Source organism: Balaenoptera physalus (genome assembly GCF_965194825.1).
Source record: "Balaenoptera physalus genome assembly, chromosome: 2".
Taxonomy (NCBI): Eukaryota; Metazoa; Chordata; class Mammalia; order Artiodactyla; family Balaenopteridae; genus Balaenoptera; species Balaenoptera physalus.
The window spans coordinates 159,602,489-159,629,076 of record NC_138883.1 but is presented as its reverse complement, the minus strand read 5'-3'; the positions used below and the strand labels follow the sequence as shown (position 1 = coordinate 159,629,076).

Sequence of the window (26,588 nt, the reverse complement as noted above, 5' to 3'; positions counted from 1 at the left end):
CAAAAATGAAATGCAAATATCCACCTATCTTATTCCATCATAATGTGTGAGACATAGTTCTAAACCTTTGCTAGTTTTGAAATATTTTAATTGGTAACATAAACTGTTACTCCATAATTTTTTTTTTTTTAACTTTTTGGTGCTTTATGGATATCAAGCTTTTACACTTTCTTCAGTTAATATCTGACATTTTATTGAAATGAATATAAAAGTGGAGTGAGCATAATCTAAATATAATTATTTAGGGGGTTGGTAAACTATGCCCTGTGGGTCAAATCCACCTATTTCCATGATAAATTTCTAGTGGAATACAGGCACACTTATTCTTTTACATATTGTCTATGGCTGCTCTCATGTCCATTATCTTTCCCCTTTAAGAAAAAGTCTGCCCATCCCTGATTTAGAGGAAAAATGATTCTATCTTTATTTCCTTGCTAATCATTGACATAAATTCTATATATTTATCATATGCCATAGATAAGTGAATTTGCATGCCTACCACGTGTCAAGCACTATGCTAGGGATATAAAGACAAAACTTTGTGTTTACGGTTTAACAATAGCTCTAAGACAGTTAATAAAAAAAAATTCTGGGAAGCTCCTAAAGGTATACCTAAGAACAAATACAGGTGTTATACTGAGGTGACACAATTCATTTGTGACACTTTGACTTGGGGAAAATGTGGGTTTTTCTGAACCTTAATCATGCTATTATTGTAGTATAAAATTGAGTCAGTGGTGCTCATAATTAGATCCAAAGTAAAGTTTTCAAAAAATTACCCATAAAATTTATGGAAAAACATATCTGAAATTTCCACTTCGTTTTGCCAAATAAGCCTGGGGCTGAGGTTGTTCATCCAAAATCCCATTAACTCATTAACTAGTAACTCAGGGTTCTTGTTTATGATGTTTGCAAGGATGTCCCTTGAAGAACATCTCTTGCGTGTCTCTGTGGTCCCCAAGGCCTCCTGAAAGGATGAGAGCACAACCACAAACATGGTGATTTAATTCAATAAATGTTTATTGAGGGCCTACCACGTGCAAAGCAATCTGCTGGTCCAGTGGGGGCTATGAGGCTGTGAGGCTATAAGAAGTGTCTGGGTGTTGAAAAAGTTACCAATGTCCTGCTGTCCCGCCAGCTCCTGATCTGTTTTTACCCCAGTTCATTTCATATATCAAGCTATTTATGGCTTTGTTTTGTTTGCTTTTTGTTTTTGTTTTTGGCTGCACCATGCGGGATGCGGGATCTTATCGATAGTTTCCTGACCAGGGATCGAACTCGTGCTTCCTGCAGTGGAAGCGTGGAGTCTTAACCACTGGACCGCCATGGAAGTCCCACTATTTTTGGATCAGGATCATTAAACACGGGTCTTCACAAATCTGGCTTAAATGTATGAAGGAAGACCCGAAGGGAAGTACACATTGTATTTTCTTAAAGAGTGTACAAACGAGATCACAACATTTGTGAGCTAGAAGGAGAAGCCTTAGAGACCATTTGAGACCTAAGCTTATGCACGGTTCTTAAGGTTGCATCCTTTGGAAGAGGCCGTGACCCCGCCTCCTTCCTCCCCTCCTCTCCCATAGTGCACACAGCACCCAGTTTCTTGGTGTCAGTTTTCAGCAGCTGGAAAAGAGAGATAATAGCCACCATGCAGAGTTGCCAGCTTTAGTAATTCTAGTTCCTGGAATCAAGGACAGGAAGCCTTTTAGTCATTTGCACACCCTAACTTTGCTAGCTTCTAGTGAATAAATCATTTAACTGCCAGCTAATTACAGTATTGGAAAGTTTACATCATTCATCTTTTTATGGAACCTCTTGATGGACGATTCTGGAGATTAAAACTCTTGACAATTTCCATGATCTAAAAAAGGAAAGCTGACCTAGAGAAATATGGGACAAAAGATCAGCATTTCAGAAGTCTCAAGCAGCAATGGGATCTTACACAGTAGCCTATTTAAAGTGGTGATTTGAACACTTAGATTAAGTTCCTGGAAAAAGACAGAAATGTGACTTTGGTCAGAAGCAGTGCCATTTTATTGAATGAATGATAATTTTGCACTTTCTAAGTACCATGCACTTGCTTCCAGGTAACAACCCTATGAGGCAGGTACTATTGTTATGCCACTTCACACATGAAGAAGCCCCGCTCCAGGTCCTGGCTCTCCAGTGCTGCCCGGGCCCTCCCTCCCTCCCTCGGGGTTCCAGGCGCCGCTTCTGGCTGCGCATCCCGGGGAACGGCGCCCGCACCCGGCAGCCCTGGCAGCGCGCCCCCGCGGCCGGCGGGAACGCGGGAGCGGCGCGCACGTGCCGCCGGGAAGAGGCCGCCCGGGCCGCGCCAAGATGGCGGCGGCCTCGGCCGCAGCGGCGTCGGTTGGCAGCGGCCCGTGAGGCGGGCGGGGCCGGTGGCGCGGAGGCGGGGTCCCGGGCGAGCCGCCCTGGGAGGCGGGGGCCGTTTCCATAGCGGCGGCAGGAGGTGTCGCGCCGGGGAACTTCCTGGTTCCAGGGCTCGGCTTCGCCGGGATCCTCTTGGAAGGGAAACAATGGGGCGGAGGGCACTGCGGTAGCCGCCGCCGCGCCGGGACCTCCTGGGCCCCCGGGACTCCCCGCGCTGCCTCCGCCGACGGGACCGTCCGGAGGTAAGTTCTTTTTCTCCTCTCCCCCCGCCAGGGGCCGGCGGCGGTGGGGCTCGGCGCGTTTCCTCCAGGCAGGGACTCGGAGTTGGCCCCGGGGAGCCGGACGCCGCCATTCCCGGCCCCAGGGAAGGTGGACGGAGTAGCGCTCCCCGTCCCCGCCCTCCAGGGGGGCCGGCTCCGGAAACGAGCGCGGCCGCCCTGGCCCCTACCCCCTGGAACCTGGACGGCAGGGTGCTGCGGGTGTGATTGGCAGGTTGGCGGGCGCCGGGTAGGGGGCGCAGGGGGCGTGCGGGGAGGGTCTGGCGGGGCCGGCGCGGGAGGGGACCTGCCGACCGGTGAACGGGGGCTCTGGAAGGGGCGGGGGTCGGCCAGGTCCGGGGGGAGGGGAGACCCGCTGCCTCCCCCTCCCCCCCGAGCAAGTTTCGGTCCCCGGGAGACGTGTCTCCCTTGCAAGTTTCAGTTGCGTCCTCCAGAGTCCAAGTGGGCAGGACTGAGGCAAACTTCGTTCTTTTAAATTATTGCCTTCCTGCCGCGGGACTTCGTTTCGACTAGGCAAGGGGAGGATGGGGTGAATGAGGGCTTTGGAGAGGCTGGAAATCTCTGCGCCTTTGCAGAGTTTGCAAAATAGTTTGGAGCTCACAGCCGGGTGTCGGTGCGGCAGTTGTGATGCGGCAGAATGGTTACTCGTAGGTATTTTAATGCCAAGAAATGTGAAGAGTCTATGAATCCACGGGTGGACATTTCTAGAAATTGAAGATTAAAGTCTGCCCGCCCTTCATTTTAATCCACGGATGCTTTTTAGTCAGTAGATTTCAACCTGAGTTAAATGAGTCCCTTATGGGACTAGGAAAGAGTTTTGAATTGGGGCAATACCCAGTCATTGGAAATAATGTGACACATAGAAAAAAAGTGGGGACACGGTCTTAAATATTTTGTTTGCTGGAAGAAAGTGATTTCAAGCCTATATTAATCCATTTATAAATAGAAGTAAGTCTTTGGGATATTTAATATTTTCGTAGCACAGAGAAGTTAGACAAAACTTTAGATATCACCCTGGCCAACTCCCTCACATGTTGAATCTATGAGAAGTTCTGTTACAGGGAAGGCAGGGTACTTTTTTCTTTTGTGAAGTCATCTTAACAAGAATCAAATTAGCCAGCATCAAATGGACAGTGGTTTATTTGCTTTTATTTCTCACTCTGTCAGACCCGAAAATTAAGAAAAACGTTTCTGAGCTTGCTGTTTTTTTTATAGTAAAGTCTGTAAACATAGTCTAGTTTATTACTTAAAGTGGATGTTGACCTATGTTATATTCCACACAGGTAACTGAAATATGTCAAAATATGAGAAAAAAGCTACACTAATAAAGGTATAAATTAATTTAAAAAGGAAAACCAGAGCCTTAATTCCAAGTACAGGTATTCTGAGTTAACAGAAATTCCTTTGCTGATTACCTATTTAAAGAATCACTGAGGTGTCACAAGGGCATTCAAAGAAGCATCATTTCCCAAACATTAAGAACTTGGGCCCTGAGTCTTGCTGTTGGTGCCTACTTACTGTTTTTAGCTAGTCTGTCTCTCTGGCATCCTTGTTTCTGGTGAGAATAGCTCATTACCAGTTATAACATTGTTTTGACATGAAATAGCTCCTCTGGAGGACAGCTGCCATTGGTTAAACAAGCCAGTAAGTAGAAGTGTCGGCTTTGGCACCATCTGTTAATTGGCTGGTCATCCTTGGGAACCAAGACAACTTCCTGGCATGGCAGATCCAAGCTGGACTTCCAGTGCCCCGCAGAGGTTGTGCGTCAGGCTTTGCCTCCATGTTCGCATCTCTCTCAGGTTACTGTTACATTTTGTAGCTAGTGAAGATGGGTGAAAAAGAGACCAGTAAATTTAAGCTAGTGGCAAACTGAAATGAAACAAAATTACTTTGATTTGTAAATGCTAGGAATGTTAAGGCAGTTTGAAGCTGGCAAAAAAACTTAGCCACAATACCAAAACTTTAGGAATTGCTGCTTCAGTTAGAAAGTGGCAAGTGATTACGTTTTCTGGTTTATGTTTGCAATTTCACTTCAACCATCCTTGTTTCGTTTTAGCACAATGGTATTGTTACACCAACAATACTCAGACTATTTATTACCAGAAAGGTATAGTTTGTCCCTTCAGTGTGATTTTTGAAAGGCATATTGCATTGTTAGAGATGATTTCCTTATATTTAGTGTCTAATTTTTTTTCCTTTAGAAAGTGTCTCAATTTTTACAGTGGAAGTCGATACAAAAATAATATTCATTTGAAAGAAATCTGACTTCTAGCACACTTCTTATAGTACATGGGCATTAGAGCACAGGAATTAGAGTCACAAACTTGGAGTCTCAACTGGTCTCTGCCATTTCCAGGTTATGGCATTTCATGCAGATAACTTAATTTTTTAAAGCTTGTTTCTTTGTAAAATTCGGGGGTGGGGATCATAAATTCACACTTGTTTGTTTATTCAACAAATATTTCTTGAGTGCCTTATTGTACCCATGACCTTGTGTTAGGTACCTTGTTTTCAACAACAGGAGGGATCAGTCCTTTGAAGTAAAGTACAGGGAGCTATAAAACCTGTCACCAGGGAACCTAACTTGATTGGGAGTGGCAGGGCAAGCTGTCCTGAGGAAGTGGCTGGTAAGACCTGAAGGATGAGGAGGAGATGGCAGGTGGAAAGGGCAAGTGGGAGGGTGGGACACTTTGAGTACGAGAGAGAGCGCGTACACGGTCCCTGAAGAGAACGCTTGTGTGTTAGTTCCCTCCGTGGCACATACGCCACCACTGTTAGTTGTGGAGAGAAGGTAGGCTCTTGGCCCCGTGCTCGCATCATCTGAACCAGGTGAGAACAAAGGTGGCTCAGCCTTTGTAGAAAGGGAGTTAGTCTAGATGACTCTCACCTCGCTAGACTGGAGATGAGTCTGCACACTTTGTGTCTACTTTTATAACTCTGGCGCCGATTACTTGATAGTTTTTTTATCTGTTAAGTGGTAAATAAAAGGTTCTTTGATTTCTTTAGAGAGACGCTGTATAATATCAGTATAGTGTTTTTTTTTTAATTTATTTATTTATTATTTATTTATTATGTTTATTTTTGGCTGTGTTGGGTCTTCGCTTCCGTGCGAGGGCTCTCCCCAGTTGCGGCGAGCGGGGGCCACTCTTCACTGCGGCGCGCGGGCCTCTCACTATCGTGGCCTCTCTTGTTGCGGAGCACGGGCTCCAGACGCTCAGGCTCAGCAGCTGTGGCTCACGGGCCTAGTTGCTCCGCGGCATGTGGGATCCCCCCAGACCAGGGCCCGAACCTGTGTCACCCGCATCGGCAGTCAGACTCCCAACCACTGCGCCACCAGGGAAGCCCCTCAGTATAGTGTTTTGATTTAATTTTGATAGTATTTTCCCTTGGAAGAGCTTAGAGCCCCCCCCACCCCCCACTTATTTAAAATATCTCCTCCTCACAAAATGCAAGTAGCAATCCACTGTTAAATTGAAAAAAAAATTAGTAAGTGGCAGGTAGTCTCATTTGCTTATAGGAAGCTCAAGAGTGACTCTGGAGTTTCATATCTTGTTTGGTTAAGTATCTTTGGCTCTAAAGAGATTATTTAGTCATTCTCTGATAGACGTATATGTTGCACCTGTGTCTTGCTGACATTGATACTAGTGTAGAAAAAATTTTAATTTTATCCTGGGATTTCCCTTCACTGAATTAACAAGTGAATTAAAAAATATTAGAGCAATGGTTTTCATGAAATAAGTGAAAGAATATCATTTTAAGCTTCTTAATACATTAATTTTGGTTAGTACTATTATATAGATCAGTAATGGCAAATTAATATTTTATTGTGGAATTAATGCAGCATTTATAAGCCAGTTGGTTCTCTGGATTTTTTGTTCCTGTTTCTTTTTGTTTGGTTTTTGGATGTTTTAATGCTTGTTAGCATATCTGCAGTTACATAAGCAAAGATAAGGTGAAATAAGACTTTGAAAAGTCAGTGACAATGGAAAAAAATGGAATATATGTGGAGGTTAAAATTTACAAAGTTTAGGTATGTGAGTGGGGGCTAGATATTTCTGTGTATTTTGCTGATGGCTCTTATAAAAATGAATTGGCAGATAACTTGATATTAATGGTTAAATATTGAACATCTCACCTGTTCCATGTTCCTTTTTTCTCTTTCTAGATTTGTTTTGGATTGATTTTAAAAAATAATTATTCCATTTCCTCCTTTTTTATTAGCTTGGGATTATATATTCTTTTACTCTTCCTTTAGTATTTGCCTAAGAAACTCTAATCTTTTCTCTACTTATCAAAGTGTAGCATTAATTGAGACTTTCACCCTTTTTCCGGATAATGTAAGGCCTTTAAAAACATGTAAGTCAATTTCTTTCCTATTTTTTAAACCTATTTCATTGTTATCATGTTTTTAAATGCATATATGTATTATACCCCAAAGACCTATTTCTGTTGTTTTGTACCATTATTATTCAGTTAGACTTACTGCCTTTCTTTTCCTGTATTCCTTCTTGCGATACTGACCTTCCTTCTGAAACAATTTTCCATCTGCCTGCAGAATACCCTTTAGTATTTTCTTTACAGTGGATTTAGTGTTGAAAAAATTTCAGTCTCTTAGTTTGTCTGAGAATGTTTTTATTTCACCTACATTCTTGAAAGATACATTTTGCTAGGTATAGAATTCTAGATTGGAGATACATACATACATATATTTGTATATTAGTTCTTTGAAGAAGAGATTATTCTATAATCTTTGTTTCTATTGAGAAGCAGCTGCAGTTTATCACTTTGTTGGTAATTTGTTTCTTTCTCAGGCTGTTTTTAAGATTTTCTTTTTGTCTTTCAGATTTCATTTCAGATGATGTCCTCTCCCTCCCCCCCCGCCCCCCCTTCCTTTTCTTGCTTGGGCATATACCTGTTAATGCTGTGATCTGATGTCTTTCATCAGATTTGGGTAGTTTTCAGCTGTCATCTCTTAAAATATTGCTTTTCCCCATTTCTCATGCTTAATCTTTCTGGGACTTCGGATCCAGTGTTAGGTCTCACTGACCCCTCTGTAGGTCTCACTGACTCCTCTATGTATTTCACCTGTCTTCTAGGTTTTCTATTTTTTTTTTTTAATGGACATTTTCTTCTGGTCTATCTTCCAGTTTACTAAGTTAGTCTTTATCTCTGTCCAATTTGGTCTTAAATGTGTTCATTCTCTGGGTTCTTAATTTTGGTTATTGTATTTTTCATTCTAGAATTTCAGTTTGGTTCTTTTTAAAATCTGCTCTGCCGCTTTTATAGTTACTAATTCCCTATCAAAATGTTCAAGCTTTGCATATATCTCTGTGGACAGAGTAAGCATGTAACTCTGTCCCAGAGTCCTGCAGGTTTTTTCTGTCATCTGGTATTTCTCAAGGAGTCTCATCTCCTTGTATGCCTGCTCATCTTTGATTGTGTACTGTTCATTGTATTTGAAAAATTATTTCTAGAAGTAATTATAGATTTAGATAAGCATTTATCTGTTGCTTTTGCCAGGCACTTAGGATCACCTTGATCCAAATTGAGATTTTTTTTTAGCATCTGTGCAAAGACTGGTTTAGTTTATTTACTTTTGTGTTATTCTTTCTTCTGGAATTCAGCTTTTCAAAGTCTTATTCCAAAGCAGGGGATGGCTCCCTTGGTGGCTCTTGTACTCTGACATGTTGTCTTACTAGCTTGCAAGGCTGCCTAAGTGCATTTTAGCCTCTCAGGCACCTCCTTTGATTGGGCAGACATTTCCAGGAGGAAAGAAGCCCCAGGGTACCATGGTCCCCATTTTGGATTCCTCTTCTTAGACTGTGGCTGGTAATTCCTCATTATCTTGTTAGCTCTTTGATTGCCCCACCTCTCCCCACCTTTTAAAAATTAAGGTATAATATACATATAATAATATGCACTAATCTTAAATGTATACCCTGAAGAATTTTTATAAATGTAATTAAATATATAATCACACCCAGTTTAACGTATAGAATATTTTTGCCACCGCAGAAGGCTCTGTCACACTCCTTCCCAATCCATACCACCTTCCTCCCTTGCCTCAAGTAACAATTACTCAGTTTTCTCTCACCATAGAAGTTTTTTAGTTTTTCATCAAAATGGTATCATACAATATGTACTCTCTTGTCTGGCTTGTTTCATTCAACATTGTATCGTATCAATGAGATTCAGCTATGTTGTTGCAAGTGGCAGTAGTGTTTCTTTTATATTGCTCTGCACTTTTTCTAGTTTACTGTGGCCTCAAAAAAAATTGCTTCAAAACTCAGTGACTTAAACAATGACAACATTTATGTTTGTCACAAAACTGCAATTTGGGTAACGCTTGTCTCTGCTTCATTTAGTTTCAAGTAGGGCAGCTCGAAGGCTGGGCCTAACGTTGTTTGAAGGTTTGCTCCCACAGCTGGTGGTTGATGACAGAGCATCTTAGGTGGCCTGAGTTTGTCACTATGTGGTGGCCGGTTCCCAGGGCGGTCGTCCTGCACACGCATCCCGGGGAGGGGGGGATGTGGAGAGCCAGATGGACGCTAGGTCACCTGTTAGGAACCGACCCAGGTTTAGAGAGAGCAGAAACCTGTTGATGAGAGATGCAAGATTCTGGAAGAACATGTGAGTCGAGAAATATTGCAGTGACTGTTATTGAAAAATACTGTCATAGTAGTAACCTAACATACGAATGTATCACAATTTATTTCTCCATTCTACTTTTAATAGGCATTTGCATTATTTCCAATTTTGGGCTGTTATAATAAAGCTGCTATGAACATTCTTATACATGTATTTTGTTGGACATATGGACTCCTTTCTTTTGGAAGTATCCCTAGAAATGGAATTGTTGAGTAATAGGTAGATAAATATTTAGCTCTTGGAGTTACTACCAGTTTTTCAAAGTGGTTGTACCAATTTTTACCCTCTGATATTTTTAATAATTAAAAAATATACTTTATATATACATTTATATATATATATATTTTTTGGTCTAGGTTTTTGTCTTTAAGAAGGTTGGTGTGTAATATGTGGTTTAGCTTTGTCGGAAATGCAGGTCCCTTATTTTGTCTTGTATGTAACTTTCATGTGTTTGTGTTTTACTTTCCCAGCTGATGATTAGTTATTGGAAAATAGAGGCTAAGTAGAATAATGTGGTTGTGAAGTAATAGACTCATTTTGAAAGCAGCATTTTAGAATATGTATTCAAATTAGTTACCATTAGTAGACTACATTAGTTGCTGAAGAGAAATTTCTTTTTAGAAATTGCTTTTTAGGGATATGAAACCCTATTCATCATCAATTTATATCACATTTTATTATCAGTTTGAATTCTAAGCTCCTTCACCAGACTTGCTTGGGAAATACTTTTCTTTTCTTTTTTTTTTTTAAAGAAATATGCCCTTCCAGGCATTTCACTATTTTTTAAAAATAAATTTATTTATTTTTAATTTAATTTTATTTATTTTTGGCTGCGTTGGGTCTTCGTTGCTGCGCGCGGGGGCTACTCTTCGTTGCGGTGTGTGGGCTACTCATTGCGGTGGCGTCTCTTGTTTCAGGGCACGGGCTCTAGGCGCACTGGCTTCAGCAGTTGTGGATCCCGGGCTCCAGAGCACAGGCTCAGTGGTTGTGGTGCACGGGCTTAGTTGCTCCGCAGCATGTGGGATCTTCCCGAACCAGGGCTCGAACCCGTGTCCCCTTCATTGGCAGGCGGATTCGTAACCACTGTGCCACCAGGGAAGCCCAATATTTTTCTTTTACAAAAACTTTTTCCTACAAAGTTGATGATCTGCCATCACTGAGGGTTGCCAAAAGAATATCATCTGGATTCTCCCTTTGAATTTAGGATTACCTTTGATTACTTCACTGTTAGTAGTCATTTTGACTTTCTTCCAAGTGTCCTTTGACTCTGCCATCCCTCCCCCACCTTTTTAAAAACATAACCAACATTTTAGACCAGTTTTTTCCAGCTCATACTTGGTTTATTGCAATAATTTATTGAGTCTACTTATAATGCTGAGGAAGTTAGAATCTTTCTTAGTTATCCATTGATCTAAAATTAGTTTTTAGGTCACAAACCTTACAGTGCTGGAAAGAGAATTTAAAAATTATGTTTCAACTCCTTTATTTTATAATAAGACCAAAAATGGATCCATGCTCATGCATGTGTCAAATATATGAGATATTTAGTTTATGAAAGCATTTTTTAAAAAATTGACTTCATTCATTCATTCATTCATTCATTTATTTATTTATTTATGGCTGTGTTGGGTCTTCGTTTCTGTGCGAGGGCTTTCTCCAGTTGCGGCAAGCGGGGGCCACTCTTCATCGCGGTGCGCGGGCCTCTCACTATCGCGGCCTCTCTTGTTGCGGAGCACAGGCTGCAAACGCGCAGGCTCAGCAGTTGTGGCTCACGGGCCTAGCTGCTCCGCGGCATGTGGGATCTTCCCAGACCAGGACTCGAACCCGTGTCCCCTGCATTGGCAGGCAGATTCTCAACCATTGTGCCACCAGGGAAGCCCGAAAGCATTTTTTTTTTTCATGCATAATCCCTTGACAATCTTGAGTGGTAGCCAGGTTCAAAAAGCTAACTCTCATTTTATGGATAAAGAAACCAAGGCTCAGAGAAGTGAAGTGACTTGATCTACATTCCTAGAGCTGGTTAATGGCAGAGCTGGACCACTTCATCTTGGACTTGCTGTATGTTGAGTGATTTTCTTACATTCTGCCATCAGCTTGCTGAATTCCAGTTTTACTGACATCCTACGTGAATTTTCCTCTTTTCACCTGTATACATTTACATTTTTTTGCCCATACATTTACTCATTTTAACTCAGTATAGGGCCTTTGCATGAGCTGAAGCCCTTGACTCCCATCTTCTTTAGGATTTTTGTCCTGACTATGTTCTGTTAAAGGCAGGGTGGCTGGGATCAGGTTTGTCTCGATTGCTGTATCTCAAGCCCTTTGAGAAGTTTTTACATGTTGTAGAGCTGAATTAGTATTTATTGAATGGATGGATGGATACATTCTTGTGTTTAGAATCCAACTAGATGTAAATTCCTTAAAGTTGGGCCTGGAATCCTGTCTACTTTTCTTTTTAGTCCTCAGTGTCTGCAGCAGTGCTTACATTATACTTAGCTGTATGTAATTTTTAACTGACTTTTAAAATGAAGCCAGGCCCCTGAAAATCAGAGATACTGTACCCTTCATTTTAGCTTTTGTCTGTAGACCTCAGGCATTATGCTTAGTTCTGGTAGGATGTATCAAGTACGTTAGGCAAATGTGACATGTAAGCAAATTATAAGCTGCTTTTGAAAGGCACTGCGTCTCTGTAACTGAGATAGGAAAGGAAGCCTTGGGAAGGACATTTGTTTTCCTGAATACCTAGAAGTTGACGCGTTGACCAGTGTAAAGCTACTAGAATTCGATAAGTCCTTCTGGAAACCTAACTTAAATTCTACCTGTAGAAGGGGAAATCAGACCTGGTTCTTATCTGATTCCTCATTAACATACATGTGTAAACAAACCTAGGAAACCGAAGGATTTCTCATTTTGCCCATCTCCTTCTCTGATCTTATTAGCAGGAAGTACTTTGTTGATTGAGTGAATGGGGTAAATAAACCTTCTACTCTAGCTGTGATAGAAGATTTGCTTTACTTCTCTTGAGCAGGGAAAATACTGAAAGCCATGGGAATTCAGCATTGTGTTTCAGGGGGTGTAAACTGCAGAAAGAGCATTCTTTATAGAAAACTCAAGAATTGTGAAAGTACAGTGGTGAGACCATCCATGTCAATGAATAATGACTTTAAATATTAACTAAAGTTTTCTTTATCTAGCATGAGAAGACATTACCCTGGAATCTGCCCTGACATATTTATTTGAACTAATGAACTGTGCATCTGAATTAAGAAGGGAAGGTACTAGAATTGCTAGGATGTGAGTTCCACGAGGATGGGTATTTGTTTTGTTCGTGGCTGTGTATGCAGAGCCTAGAACACTGTCTGGCTCGTAATAGCTGCTCAGTAAATATTTATTGAATGAATAGTAAATTTTTATATTATCTGTTCATTTTAAATTTAAAAATTGAACATTAATCACTTTAAGTATTGGTTTATAAGGCTTTGGGGAAATACATTTAAATTGGTTGAGGCATCATTTCTGATACTTCTTGCTGATTGTGAGAAAGTGGCACAAAGCACATTGGAGAGCATTCATTCACTCACTGTCATTAAGTTTCTTTGCGATGTTTTTTAAATGGATGCATGAGACTCCATTACATGTAAATTAACAATTCATTTAGTCAGTCCCTTATTATTGCACATTTAAGTTGTTTATACTTTTTTTTTTTTTTTGCTGTTACAAATAATGCTTCAATTAAGACAATTTTCTTAAGCTTTTTCTTGGGATGGTAGTTCAATGCATGGCAATTCAGCAAAACAGGATCTAGGAATTTCTACTAGAAAATGAACTTGTATTATACAGCTGTGAAGGTGAGATCAGAATCTTCAGTGATCAGATAGCTGAGAACAGATGCACAAATGACAGCTCTTTGGGAAGGCCAGCTGCTTCTGTGTTTGGATAATGTATAATCATCAGCCTTTTCACGTAAATTCCCTCTTGCATTTTATAGTGGACCTGGCTATCACTTGTATTTGTCTCTTTCTCTTAAAGAATAAGTGAGGGCTTATTCTCTTAAAGAATAAGTCAGGGCTTCCCTGGTGGCGCAGTGGTTAAGAATCCGCCTGCCAAGGCAGGGGACACGGGTTTGAGCCCTGGTCTGGGAAGGTCCCACATGCCGCGGAGCAACTAAGCCCGTGTGCTGTAACTACTGAGCCTGCACTCTAGAGCCTGCGAGCCACAACTACTGAAGCCCGCGTGCCACAACTACTGAAGCCCATGCACCTAGAGCCCATGCCCCGCAACAAGAGAAGCCACTGCAATGAGAAGCCCGCACACCGCAACGAAGAGTAGCGCCCACTCACCACAACTAGAGAAAGCCCATGCATAGCAACGAAGACCCAATGCAGCCAAAAATAAATAAAATAAAAAATAAATTAATTAATTAAAAAAAAAGAATGTGTCACTACAACTCTTTCTGCCTCTTAATTATGGCTTAAAGATTATAAATGCATTTAACTCTTTTATACATGTGATTACTTACATATGTTGTCATTTTTATTTATAATCATTTCATTTCTGAATTTTGTTGGAAAAGTTTTGCTTTTTCATATTAAAATATATATTCATACAAAGGACTATATGTAATGTTATGTAAGGTCTAATAGAATGATATTTGTACTGTCCCCTCCCTCAGGTTAAGTGGTAGAATGCTAGCACTACCCTCTTGGCTCACACCTCCCTACAGCTCCTCCTCTCTCTTACTCCTGTCCCCAGAAACTCTGGGATCCAGCGTTCTCTTGCTTTTCTTTATGATCGTATTATATATGTACATGTTCCTAAAAAACATATTGTTAATTTTGCATATTCTTAAACTTTATATAAATAGTATCACTTTGTGTGTGTATACACATATGTATCAGTATTTGTAGTTTTTTATATGTATATATACACACATGTTCACAAATTTAGTGAGTAAAATTTTTTAGTAAAACTAATACCCACAAATTTAATTTGCATTTAAAGTTATTACCTTTGGGCTTCCCTGGTGTCGCAGTGGTTAAGAATCCACCTGCCAGTGTGGAGGACATGGGTTCAATCCCTGGTCCGGGAATATCCCACATGCCGTGGAGCAACTAAGCCCGTGCGCCACAACTACTGAGCCGGCGCTCTAGAGCCCGCAAGCCACAACTACTGAAGCCTGCGCACCTAGAGCCCGTGCTCCGCAACAAGAGAAGCCACCGCAATGAGAAGCCCGCGCACCGCAACCAAGAGTAGCCCCCACTTGCTGCAACTAGAGAAAGCCCATGCGCAGCAATGAAGACCCAACACAGCCAAAAATAAATAAATAAATAAATAATAAAAAAAGAATATATAAAGTTAATATCTTTCGTCTTGGTATTAGTCATCTTTTGCTGTAATAATGCTGGGTAACAAACCGCTGCAAAATTTCAGTGATTTACAGTGACAGACATTTATTTCCAGCTCACAGGTTTGGCGGTCTCTGCTGTGTGTGGCTGGGTTGGCTGGGTTTGGCTAGAACCTGTGGGTTGGGTTCAGTTGAGTGCTGGGTATCTCCTCCTTCTGGGACCAGCAGTGACTGGCATGTAGTGTCTGAGTACAAGAGAACACAGACAGCACAGTGCTCTTAAAGCCTCCAGTTAGAACTGGCACAGTGTCAGTTCTGCTCACATTCCACTACGTCATGTGGCCGGACCCTCAAATCCATGAGGTGGGGAGTATCCTCCACTCCCAGGGAAGCCACGGCAAGGGCAGCAAGTGATGGAAGACATATGAACAAAAGATAGTGTCTGCCATATCTTCCTCCTGAAAAACAGCATAAGAAACTTGGAATATTTCCATTCCTGTATCTCCCTTCTAGATTACATGCTGCTTTTGCTCAGTATTTTAGGTTTGTTTGTTTTTATACCTGCTAATTTAGAAATTATACCTCTAATATTTGTTTCCATTTACTCATTTTTACAATCCTCTTTTCTCACCATTCTTTCCTGTATTTCAGACCTTCTTTTTGGCATCATTTTCCATCTTTGTGAACTACAGTTTTGGAAGCATCCTTAATGATTACAGTGTACTCCCTCAGTTTAGGTCTGAAATTTTCTTTATTTTGCCCGTTTTCTTGAAAAGATAGTTTAGCTGAGTTGGGTACATAATTATAGCTTAACAGTTATTTTCTCTTAGAACTTTGAAGATATTATTCTATTGTCTTCTGGCTTCCATGGTTGCAGTTGATCAATCAGTTGTCAAGTCTGATTGTTCCTTTGTAAGCAATTTGACTTTTGTTTCTGGTTGGCTTTAAGAACTCCTTGTCATTGATGATTTGCAGTTTCACCATGATGTCTCTAGGTGTCAATTTCTTTTTTTTTTAGAAAAAATTTATATCTCTTGGAATTTGCTGAACTTGAATCTGTGCAATACTGTTTTTCATCAGTTCAGGAAAATTCTCAGCTATTCTCTTTTTGCATATTGTCTCTCCCTCATTCTTTTTGTTATTGTTCTAAAATTCCAATTAGATATACATATTAGATGTTTTATTCTATTTTTCATGTCTCTTAATATTCCTTTATTTTTTTAATCTGTCTTGTTGCATTCTGGATCATTTCAGGTCCATCATCTGGTTTGTTAATTCTCTCTTTAGCAGTATCTAGTTTGCTGAACTTGTTAATTGAGGTTTAATTTTAGTTATCCTATTTTTCACTTGATTTTTTAAAAAATCTGTTGCCCTCTTTTTTGCTCATATTTTTCATTTCAGTTAGTATTTTGAAACGTTAATGTACCTTCTTTTTTAAAAAAATCATGAATTATATACTTATTTCTGTTGTATCTTGCTTATTATCCTTAGTTTTACAATTTGAACTTGTTTTTATGGTAACTTTATCTGTGGAAATTCTTACGAGACCTGGGTTAAGAGTGCTTTCTCCCAGAGAAGAATTGCAATTGAGGACACTGTCAACCCAGGGCCACTTAATTTCTAGGCTTGAGATTTTCACAATGTACAAGTAGTATGGATTTGAACTTGATACCCGTGTGAAGGTTGGTTTTCGTTACAGACTTCCAGGGAATATTCCCCTTCTCCTCCCAAAACACCAATAAGCCTAGACGCAGGGGAGACTTTTCCTCCAGTCTCCGTTTGTGGTAGATTGTTTTTTCATAGTTTATTCTTTTTTATTGAAGATTTAGTTCTTCAGGGACCAGGCTTTAAGTGCTTTAGTCTGACTTCCCATATTGTGTAGTGTGAAGCTTTTGCTTTGTCCCTTGCATGACTGTTAACACTGAAAGCTCTTCAGCATTATCCAATAGAACTTTCCATGGTAATGGAAACATTATATATCTGTGCTAATATGATAGCTAGTAGTCACCTTTGAAATGTGGCTAGTGTGACAAAGGAACTGAATTTTAAATTTTAGATGCTTTAAATTAATTTAAAATTAAAAAGCTACACGTGGCTAGTGGCTCAGTATTGGACAGTATAGCTTGGCTATGGGGGGTTGTCAGTGCCTCTAGAGCAGTTGCTGGCATCATTGCCCACCTACCACTCTCTATTTGTGCTCCTGTTTACTTTTTTGGTCTCTGAGGACATCTCTTAGTTGCTTGTGAGCTTTGCTATGCATTCAAAAGGATAATTCTTATATTTTTATCAAGCATTTTTAGGTGTCATGTAACAGAAGGGTTCTCAAGCCATTTGGACACAATAATTGCAGAAAGAGAAGTCTCTTACAGCTTTATTTTATTAGTTAGTGAAGTACTTATCTTGAATGATAAACATTGGAAAGTTCATAGCAGAGTGGTGGGAATTCTTTAAGTAGAAACTGACCATGAAATTAAAAATTATGAGAAAGAATTAATTAAATAATTACTTTGTCCTTATTCTACAAAATTTTTAAAGATGCTAAAAGATAAAAATAGAACTGTGGGTAAAGTTTTTAAAGTCTTACACATCATCTTCAGCTTCTTGGTGTCAGTAAGTATTTTATCTATACAAGAGCTCATGAATGAAAAAGTATACACGTATTTAGAAGGAAAAATATTTTGAAAATGGATGGAAATAAACCAAATAAGTTTAAGAGATCATAGTGAATGGTGGTATTGGGGGAATAGAAAAGGGTTTTGCATAATCAATGCTAAAAGTATTTGCTTTGCCTCTGGATTTAGCAGGAGCGTGTGTTAGTAATTTAGTTGTAGGGATTTTTAAAAAAAGCTAAATAATGAGTCCTAGCTATTTCTCATGTAGACACTTCTTTTTCTCTTATAGCCAAATATTTTAGGAACATGCAGTTGGTTTTTAATATTTATGAATTAAAAAGTCTAAATTCTTTGTAATTTCTGTTACTTCAGGATTTGCTTACTCTTTCGAAACCATAGGTAACTGATTCTTTTTTTACATTCGTATTTCTTATTGTAGTAAAATACACATAAGCTTTACCATTTTAACTATTTTAAAGTGTACAGTTCAGGTACATTAAGTACATTCACATTAATGTACAGCCATCACCATTCATCTCCAGAACTTTTTTCATCTTCCCAAAATGAAACTCTTCACCCATTAAACACTAACTCCCCATTTTCCGTTCCTCCAGCCCCTGGCAACCACCATTCAACTTTCTGTCTGTGTGAATTTGACTTCTCTAGGTCCCTCATATATGTGAAATCATAGAGTACTTGTCCTATTATGACTTGCTTATTTCACTTTGCATAATATCTTCAAGATTAAATTTGATTTTTAAAAATTATAATTTGTGATGAGATTAAAAATGGAGATTACATTAGCTTTTAGTAGAGATTGGGAATCTTTCTGTATTTTCTTTGTAGAAGTTATTGTACAATGAAATAAATTAATGTTAATTTGATCTCCAGACAGAATATTATTAGAAACAATAGAATGTGCTACTGTATGTTGTGGTTTATAATTCTATTAAAGTTTTAAAATAATTAAAAGTGAGACTGTTGAGCTAGTTTTAGAATAGATAATCTGGTGTTATAAAACCAGAAATCCTTTTAAATACTTCCATAGGTTTTAACTGACTAAAAGTGACAGGAGGGATGTCTCTAGTGGCACAGTGGATAAGACTCTGCACTCCCAATGCAGGGGGCCTGGGTTTGATTCCTGGTCGGGGAACTAGATCCCACATGTGTGCCACAACTAAGAGTTCACATGCCACAACTAAGGAGGCCATGTGCTGCAACTAAGGAGCCGGCAAGCTGCAACTAAGGAGCCTGTGAGTCACAACTAAGGAGCACGCCTGCTGCAACCAAGACCCAGTGCAACCAAATAAATAAAATAAATATTAAAAAAAAAAAAGTGACAGGAATTATTTTTAGGTCATGTTTAGTGCCTGAAGTAAAGAAAAGGATATGGTGGAGTTTCTTTCCTTTAACTGGACCTTGAGTTCCCTGTCAGGATGGGTGTCAGCAGGCCTAAGGAGGCCTGCTGTAGCCTTACCACTTGTGCATATCAAGTGTTATCACAAAAGTTGGAGGAGCCACTTGAAAGAACCCATAGTAGGTTAGCATGAGGATAAATTCTTTGCTGAAAATAAACAGCAGTGGCTCAAGTTCCTGGAAAGTGCGTTGAAAGGCCAGATTTTGCAGAAATGTCCCAATAATGCCTTTTATGTGAAACTCTGGATTTAAGACAGTACTCTTTCCCTCTTAGATGGTGTGAAAAACAACAAGTAAGATTTTTCTTCTTTCTTCTTCGTATGTCCAGGTGGTAGCATTTTGAGGAGGAGGAAGGGAATCTGAAAGTTTTATCATTTGTGCTTCTGGACTGCCTCATTGCTGAAAAGAATTGGTAACCACCTACTTGGGGATGGAGGGTCTGCATTTCAAAGCTGTGATTAGCATAAAGAATCTTGAACATAGGACTTCAGTTATAAGTAATTTAAAAATATGTTTTCTAAGAACTACTCCATGACATTAATTCCAACTCATGCATTGTTGCATATTTGTCAAGTACATTTATCACCTCAGATAGTAAGGTTATAAATCCAGTGTTTATATAAGTTTTATTATCCTGGCTTTTTTGAGGTTACTGTTTTTAGTGCTGAGAAAACTCCTAATATCTGAGGAACCTCAATCCTTGAATAAGTTTTTATTTGGCAGTTTATAACTGTGGGTAGGATGGGTGCACGACTTAGTACAAAGTGCTTTGATGTTGCCATGTAGGAATTTTAAATTAAGATAAAAAACTTGATATAAGCATGAGCAAAGAGAGAAGTCCCTGGGCAGAGAGAGGACCCCACAGGTGTGAGCGAGCTGTGCGTGAGCTCCCGGGGCCCCTGTGAGCGGGTAGTCTCCTCTGTGTCTCTGTGACACGGGGCCCCGTCCTCGGCCACCTGTCAGTGCACTCCTCGGGGCAGCGTGCGCCACCTCCTAGTCTCCTGGCCGGGAAACAAGTCTAATAGACTCGGCGGAGCGCCAGGAAGAAAGTGTATTCATGGTGAGAACCTTTCGTCACGTGGATTATGTGTTGTTTTAGATTTTTCCCTACAGCTTCTCATTTTCTTTGGGATAATTGGGTTATCTGGAAATGGAAATCATTTAATAGTATCCACTGCAAGACGAAGAGGAGGGCGTGTGGGGTTGGGGCCAGGTGATTACGCGGTAGCCTGGCGGAGATAGGCCACTGCTAATTACAGCATGTGGACCCTGCTGGGCGTCCAGAATTTCCATTCGGTGAATTTATCCTTCTTTTGTATATTACACAGTATGAGTAGAGATGTTTTATAGATGGGGCAAGCATTATTTCTTCAAAAAATGGTTCCTGAACTGAAATCTGTTTCAGAAGCAGAGGTCCTTAGTATTATGCTGTTTTCTTAATTGATCTAGAAAGTAATCTCCGCTTCTGGTGATTACGAGAAGTAGCTTATCAGTTTATGAAGGCAGCTACACATGACTTAGCACAAGTGTAAATTTTGTATCGAATCTGATGTTACCTTATTTGTGGAATTTCATATATTAGGTTTGGGGAGGCATTTGTGCATCCGTGGTTTTGTTTAAATGTAGCATTAGTATTACTTTATGCCTCATTTTCTTTAATATATTATCAAGAGAGGAAGATTTATAATGGAAATCTTCGCAAAGGGTTAAGTTTGTATTTATAATAATGCAGGATGATGCTTTATGTTATACTCAAAAGAACCAAATACAAAATTTTGTATGTAGTATTTATAAAGTGTATTTTTAAAATATGTACAGAAAGTTCCTGGGAAGGAAATATGCCCCACATGATCGGGTAGGTGTAGTGGCATTGTACTGTGAGAGAATTTTTTTCTTTCTACTTTGCTGCTGTTTCTAGCTTTTTAAAACAATGAAACCATATTACTTTTATAGTGAGGAAAATGCCATTATAAGGGAAAGTCTATAGCAATAACTTTGGTAATCTTTATTTGATGGTGTATATAACTCACTTATGGGCAGTCAGAATACATTTAGCAGGTGTGATGTGCTTAATTTACCCCAAGTGGAGTGCTTTCTTCCTATGACTTATTTATGTTGGGGTGGGATGGGGAGGGACTGAAGACAAAGGTCACCTGTTAATAAGTTTCTGTGTGGTAACTCCTTTAGACATACTTTTGCTTTTGAGGTAATGGCTTACTGAAAAAGGAAAATAGGAGCAGAATCATGATATTCCAAAGATTGGTAATTTTTTATATTTAGATGACGTCAGGAGGTTCTTCCTTTTAGAAAACTTTAAACACTGACCTTTAGAAAATATGATTTCTTTCTCTTTGTTTTCTGACCAGGACATGTATTCCTCTGAGAAACATTGGACAGCAGATTTGGGTGTAGTGCCTGATCGGGACCACGAACAAAGACATCTCCAGTCATGGGTAAGTGTCCTTCCTTCTGTGTATCATTTCAGTCCTCTCAGGAGCATCTGCGGTGTTGTACTTAAAGAAAAAATTTGTTACTGAGCAGACTGGAATTATGTCACTTCATCAGAGATTGGATAATCTGGTTCAGCCCGATACTGTGCACTTGCCTCTATTTAAACAAGGAGATAGATGTTTGATTTATTCTAAGAAGTTAGGTGTGGTGAGGATATCTGTGTCATTAGCTTCTTGGCTGGTTTAGTTCTACTATCTAAACTTTTCTATTGACTAGCCATTGGAAAATGACTTTTTGGAAATATGAAGAGGGAAAAAATTGCAGTTGACCATAATTAGCAGAGGTTTTATTGTGTGAAATTTAATCATTGGGTAACATAGGTTAATATTATATTTAAGCAAAAAAAAGAAAGAAATCTCTTTATCAATGTCTTTGATGGATCAAGGAACCAAGTCTATCCTATAGACCCATCTTTTGATATAGATTTTGTCTTCTCAGTTGTGAGGGGATGGTATAAGTAATATTTTCTGTCATTCCTTTCCACTTCTGTTTGTGAACAGGAGAACTGGATTTTACTATTTTGTGTTGTTTACTTTTGGAGAGTGAGGAAAGAATTAAGATTTAATCCTGACTGGGATCCTGTGATAATTTTGATGTACTTTTAGAGTACAGCTTTTTGATTATGGAAACTTTGGGATGAAGTGAGCATTTTCTTATTGGAATATAAGAGTTCAAAATTTTTCACATATTATTTACATTGATTATATTTACCTTAATAGGAATAGAGTCGCTTTTCTCATCAGTTTGAATAATCAGGCAGTTGATAAGTGAAAATGAAGCTGTTATTGTGAAATCTTTGAGTGCTTTCTACTAAAAGTAATATTGCAAATAGTGGTCTTTGGTTTTGGAGACTTTTCAGTGGGTTACTTTTTCGGTGGTGTGCTTTGAATAAACAAGGATAGTTGCCAGATGAGTTCAAATACAGATTCGGAAAGAAGCAGCTTTGGTTATTTCAGCTCCATTCATATGAAGTTTTGTGAGACTGTTTACCAATCATAGAATGCCAACTCTAGTAAAGATGGTAATATGACTTCATGAACACTAAGAGCATTTTAATTTAAAAAATGCTTACCTTTTTTGGAAATTTAACTGAATTTTGTTCTGCGTTGTAACCTTAGTGGTCTGGTAGCATCACTGTTACAGATGGCAAGTTCTTTGAGGACAAATACAGGTTGTCTTTGATTTTTGAATCTTGGTGTCTAACACGGCTGCCCCCCAAAACTCAGAGCCCTGTGAGCGTGAAGGCAGAGGGAGGGATGGCTTACTAGGCAACCAAGATACGTATCGGAACCACCAACAATTTATCTATAAATTACAATGGTTATACTTCATTTGCAAGATTTTTAATAGGTTTTTTTTTATATCCACTAGTTCATTTCTCATTTCTGCTCGTTTGTATTTAACATTTTTTTGGTTCTTTTGTTATTTCTTTATCTCTTCGAAGATCTCTTACATGCTTATTTTAAAGTCTTTTTCAGATCATTCGATGATTTTTGTCTTGTCTGCAGTGAGTTTATGTTGTGGTTGTTGATATTGTTGGTGTTTTCATCATGTTCTGTAATTCTGCAGGCAAGTTCTGATGGGAGTTTCTTTTTTCTTCTTCCTGTGTGTGTGTGTGCACGCGTGTGTGTCTCTCTTGTCTCTTTGTGATTTCCCCTGCTGGTCTAGCACATTTGCTGTTGTCTCTGCCTGGCTTTGGAGTTCCCAGATCAGAATCAGGTCTGTGTTAGTGGACCAGAGCCCCGGTCCCATGGTGACGTTGGGGATATCACAGATTCAGTCACTGAGGCAGCTGGCATTAGGTCAGCCGCTTCCTAAGCTGTAGCCTCAGTGCAGTTAGCAGAAGTCTTTTTCAGTCTAGGTTCCTATCAAGGAAGAGTGCCAGCCCAGTCCTTGGTTTTGAGCAAAGAGCCTGGCTACTGACCCTCGTAGCCCTTGTGGAGCCCTTGTTACCCCATGCGATCAACCCATAGTTAATCCCCGAGGATCAGCTGCCTGCTGCCTTTGCCTGCTTTGGGGCCCAGAGCTCAGCAGACCTCCTGGCTTCAGCGTGGCTCACACTTTGTGTTCCTGTTAGATTTCTGATCTGTGGAGATGTTTAACATGTTTGGGGGCATAGGTATGTCCTTTTGGTCATTTGTCTTCATATTTTATCTGTAATTTCTCTGTGTTTGTTGCGAAGAAAGGGAGCTGAAAAGCATGAACAATGCCGTCGGGCGTTTAACCACTGGGATTACAGTGAAGTCCCAAATCCTTACTTCACATTTAAGATTTAAAAATAAATCAGTTTCTGCTTAGTCCCCTGGTTCCTAGAGTTGCTCCCCATCGTCCGTGACCACTTCACTCGCTGGGCGGGCCCCGCGGTGCTGCTCCTGCAGAGATGCTGCTTGCCTCGCTCTAGTAGCTGTCGTCCGCCAGTGAAATCAGCGGCCTGTTCACTCTGATCTTCATCTGTTCTGTAAACTCCTCGAGGGCAAAGACTTATTCCTAGTGCTAAGTTCCTGGCACTCAATAGATGCTCAGTAAATAGTGCATGGATTTGACTGTTCTAAGTGACATCCTTACTATGTGGTAACTGTAGCTGTTCCATGTGTTATTATTCTTAGGTTGAAATTTGAGCTGCTCCCATGAAAAGAGTGCGTGTGTAGGATAAAGCATTCCAAGTAGGGGAGCACTGTGAGAAAGGCATGAAGGTTTGACCATACAAGGATGTAACTGAGTAGTTGAACATTCTGGAGTATAGAGCTGGGGAGGAGATGAAATCAGGGTCCAGGTCGTGTACATATCTGGAGGTTTGGACTTCATATTTCAGGGCTTAGGAACTATTGAGGGACTTCAGTTAGGGGAACAACTTAAGATTTTATTCTGGAAAAATTACTCTGACAAAGAGACATTTTTGTTAGACGTAAATTAAAAAGATGGGTTACAGGCAGTATTTGCTTTGCCTAGTTTTGTTCTTAGTTTTCAGCCCTTTCCTTGCTCCCTTTGAAATAAACTTTGAGTTTCTTTTTCTTTGAGTTTCTCTCTTGCCAACTTGATTTTCTCTAGTGATGGAAATCATTCTCGAGCGGAGAACTGGAACCATAGATTAGGGAGTGTTGTCATGGTCTGTGCCGTGTTGCAGTTTCTATGGGGTTGTAAGTTTTCATAAAGGTGGGAGGGAACTGAGTATATCAGAGCTCCTGTTTTTGTAGAAATTACTGGAGAAGCGTGGTACAGGTTAAAAAATAGGAAGACATGTCATTAAAGATAGAATTTCCAAACCTAGATTTGGGTGAGATTGATGGGTAACTAAAATTTTTTTCAGTATTTCTCTAGAGATTACAAGAAACGTTGGATACTTGTATGTCTGGATGCGTTTAGCTCTGCAGGATTTCCTAACCCTTCCCATGTCATGAACCATGTAGGACATGGTAGTACTTGTACAGCATGTGAGATAAACTGATGGAAATGTTTGGGGCTTGGAGGCAACCAGCTCTGACACCTCAGGCCAGGCCGAGCAATCAATTTCTCTGCACATCCTGACACACGAATTGGGATGCTCCAACTGTAAGACCTAGAGAATTTGTTAAATGCTTTAAGATGTTTTTCAGCTTTTAGTCTCAATTTTTATGTATTCTGTTAAGTTCTGAGGCCGAATATTTGTCTTGTGGAATATGTGTTATATGATGCTGTTATGCTGTGCATTTCATTGTGAATTGTTAACTTTATTACAATCTGCAAAAAGCCTTTTTCAGTACTTAAATTGGTCTTAATTTTCTATAATGCATATTTAGCAATGTTTAGCATTTATCAGATTTGTTAAAGATTTTGTTTTATCAGATGGTGCCAAAGATGCAATAAAGTTGTTATATTTAAAGTCTGGCTGTAATTTAAAATGGAGTTTTTAGGTTTTTGATGGAGATTATAAAAGCAAAAGTAGTTTGTGTAAAGAGCAGTGCTCAACAATTTCTAGATGATTATTTTGATGGAATATGTTAAAAAAAAAAAAAAGCCAAAAAAGCACCAAAAACCAAAAGTGATAATTTAGGGTACTAATTATTTTTCTTTTCCCAAGATTTAAGTTAAAAAAAATAAAGCTTATCTAATCTATTAAAATTTTTAATCTTTACTTCTGTATTTATTTCACTTTCTTTGGAAAAGTTTTGCTCTGTAAGTAATTATATGAAATGTTTCCTAAGAGAGTCTTTTTGGATGTTGACTGGGCAGTCCAGGAGTGAATCTATTGTGTGGGAGAGTTTGATCCTGCTCTTTGGCCTAAATAGTGGAGTGAGTTTTTTGAGGTTACTTCGGGATATGAAATATTTCTCTTTTATCTGAGGAAAAAGTAATGGCAGCGAATAATTTGGGATGTGGTGTATTTGTGGCTTTCTAATAAGAGTAGGAGTAAATATCATCATTTGTTGGAGCGGTAGACTAAGAGATGATGCTGAAGTGAAGAACACTTTAACATTTGTTAGAGCAGATAATGTTACAGATAATTGAGGAGATTACTGAGTCCCTGAGTGGTGGGATAAGGATTCTTCTGAGTCTTTTATTAAATAGAAAAAATCATGCAACAAGTAAGATAGGACTTTTCCCTGAGTACTGGCTACATCTTCTCTCTATAACAATAGCCTATCTAGATGTATATCCTGTTTTATGGAATAGCTGTGTACCTCAGAAGTTGGGCAGAAGTTAAAGAAAAGAAAATTTAAGTTGAATTGCATTTTAAATACTGGCGTGTCTGCATTTAATGAAATCTGGAGAGAAATCCTCTTGAAAAGGGCATTAATTTCAGAAAATAGAGTTTGAGTTTTACAATTTTTTCTTGAATTCATTTTATTAGAACTGATGTACTGGTTTGAAAAATTTCATATCTCTTTAACAAAAACTTCTCTGATAGTTTCTATATGAAAATATTATAGGTATGACTTTTAGTATTTCTCATTTATCAAAAGACATATAATGGAAAACACAACTTAGTGATATTTGTTATATGGTCTACAACTAATATATCTACATATAATTAACATCAGTTTATTTTTTTTAAAACAGTGTCTGGACAGCTGTATATTATCACTTTTTGCATTTGGTCAAATAGACATTTTCTTTTAAGAGAATTTGAGCCTGTCAATGCATATGATGGATATCATTGTATAGTTGTCTTCTCATTTCCCAGATATGTGAAATTGATGTTAAAAATTTCCTAGCCTCGATCTTTCTCCCTTAAAACTGATCTAAAATGATATTTTGGTGTTACTTTTTTTTTTTTTTTCTTTTTTGGAGATAGACAAGTGATTATGTAATAATTTTTTCTAGCCTCTCTTTAAAGCCTTGGGCTGAAAGGATGAAGAATATAGTGAGAATGTCTTCCCAGTTTCCCTTACCCCAGTCTCCCACTCC

General features: G+C 39.2%; 2 protein-coding genes across 2 annotated transcripts in view; one reads left to right on the top strand and one right to left on the bottom strand.

The window, feature by feature from the left end:
* The first annotated feature begins 1,094 nt into the window (after window positions 1-1,094).
* USP6NL (USP6 N-terminal like) overlaps window positions 1,095-26,588 on the top strand; it is a 155,128-nt gene continuing 129,634 nt past the window's right edge. Inside the window, exons 1-2 of the mRNA XM_082449713.1 lie at window positions 1,095-2,636; window positions 21,059-21,145. Of these exons, the coding sequence (XP_082305839.1) occupies window positions 21,142-21,145 (4 nt within the window). The 5' untranslated portion in view covers window positions 1,095-2,636; window positions 21,059-21,141. The remainder of the gene's footprint in view (window positions 2,637-21,058; window positions 21,146-26,588) is intronic.
* On the bottom strand, window positions 2,117-2,746 carry LOC309654730 (uncharacterized protein; the record flags this gene model as incomplete). The annotated part of the gene is made up of 1 exon (XM_082449142.1): window positions 2,117-2,746. One exon carries the CDS (start codon window positions 2,744-2,746, stop codon window positions 2,117-2,119), a length of 630 nt encoding a protein of 209 aa, XP_082305268.1.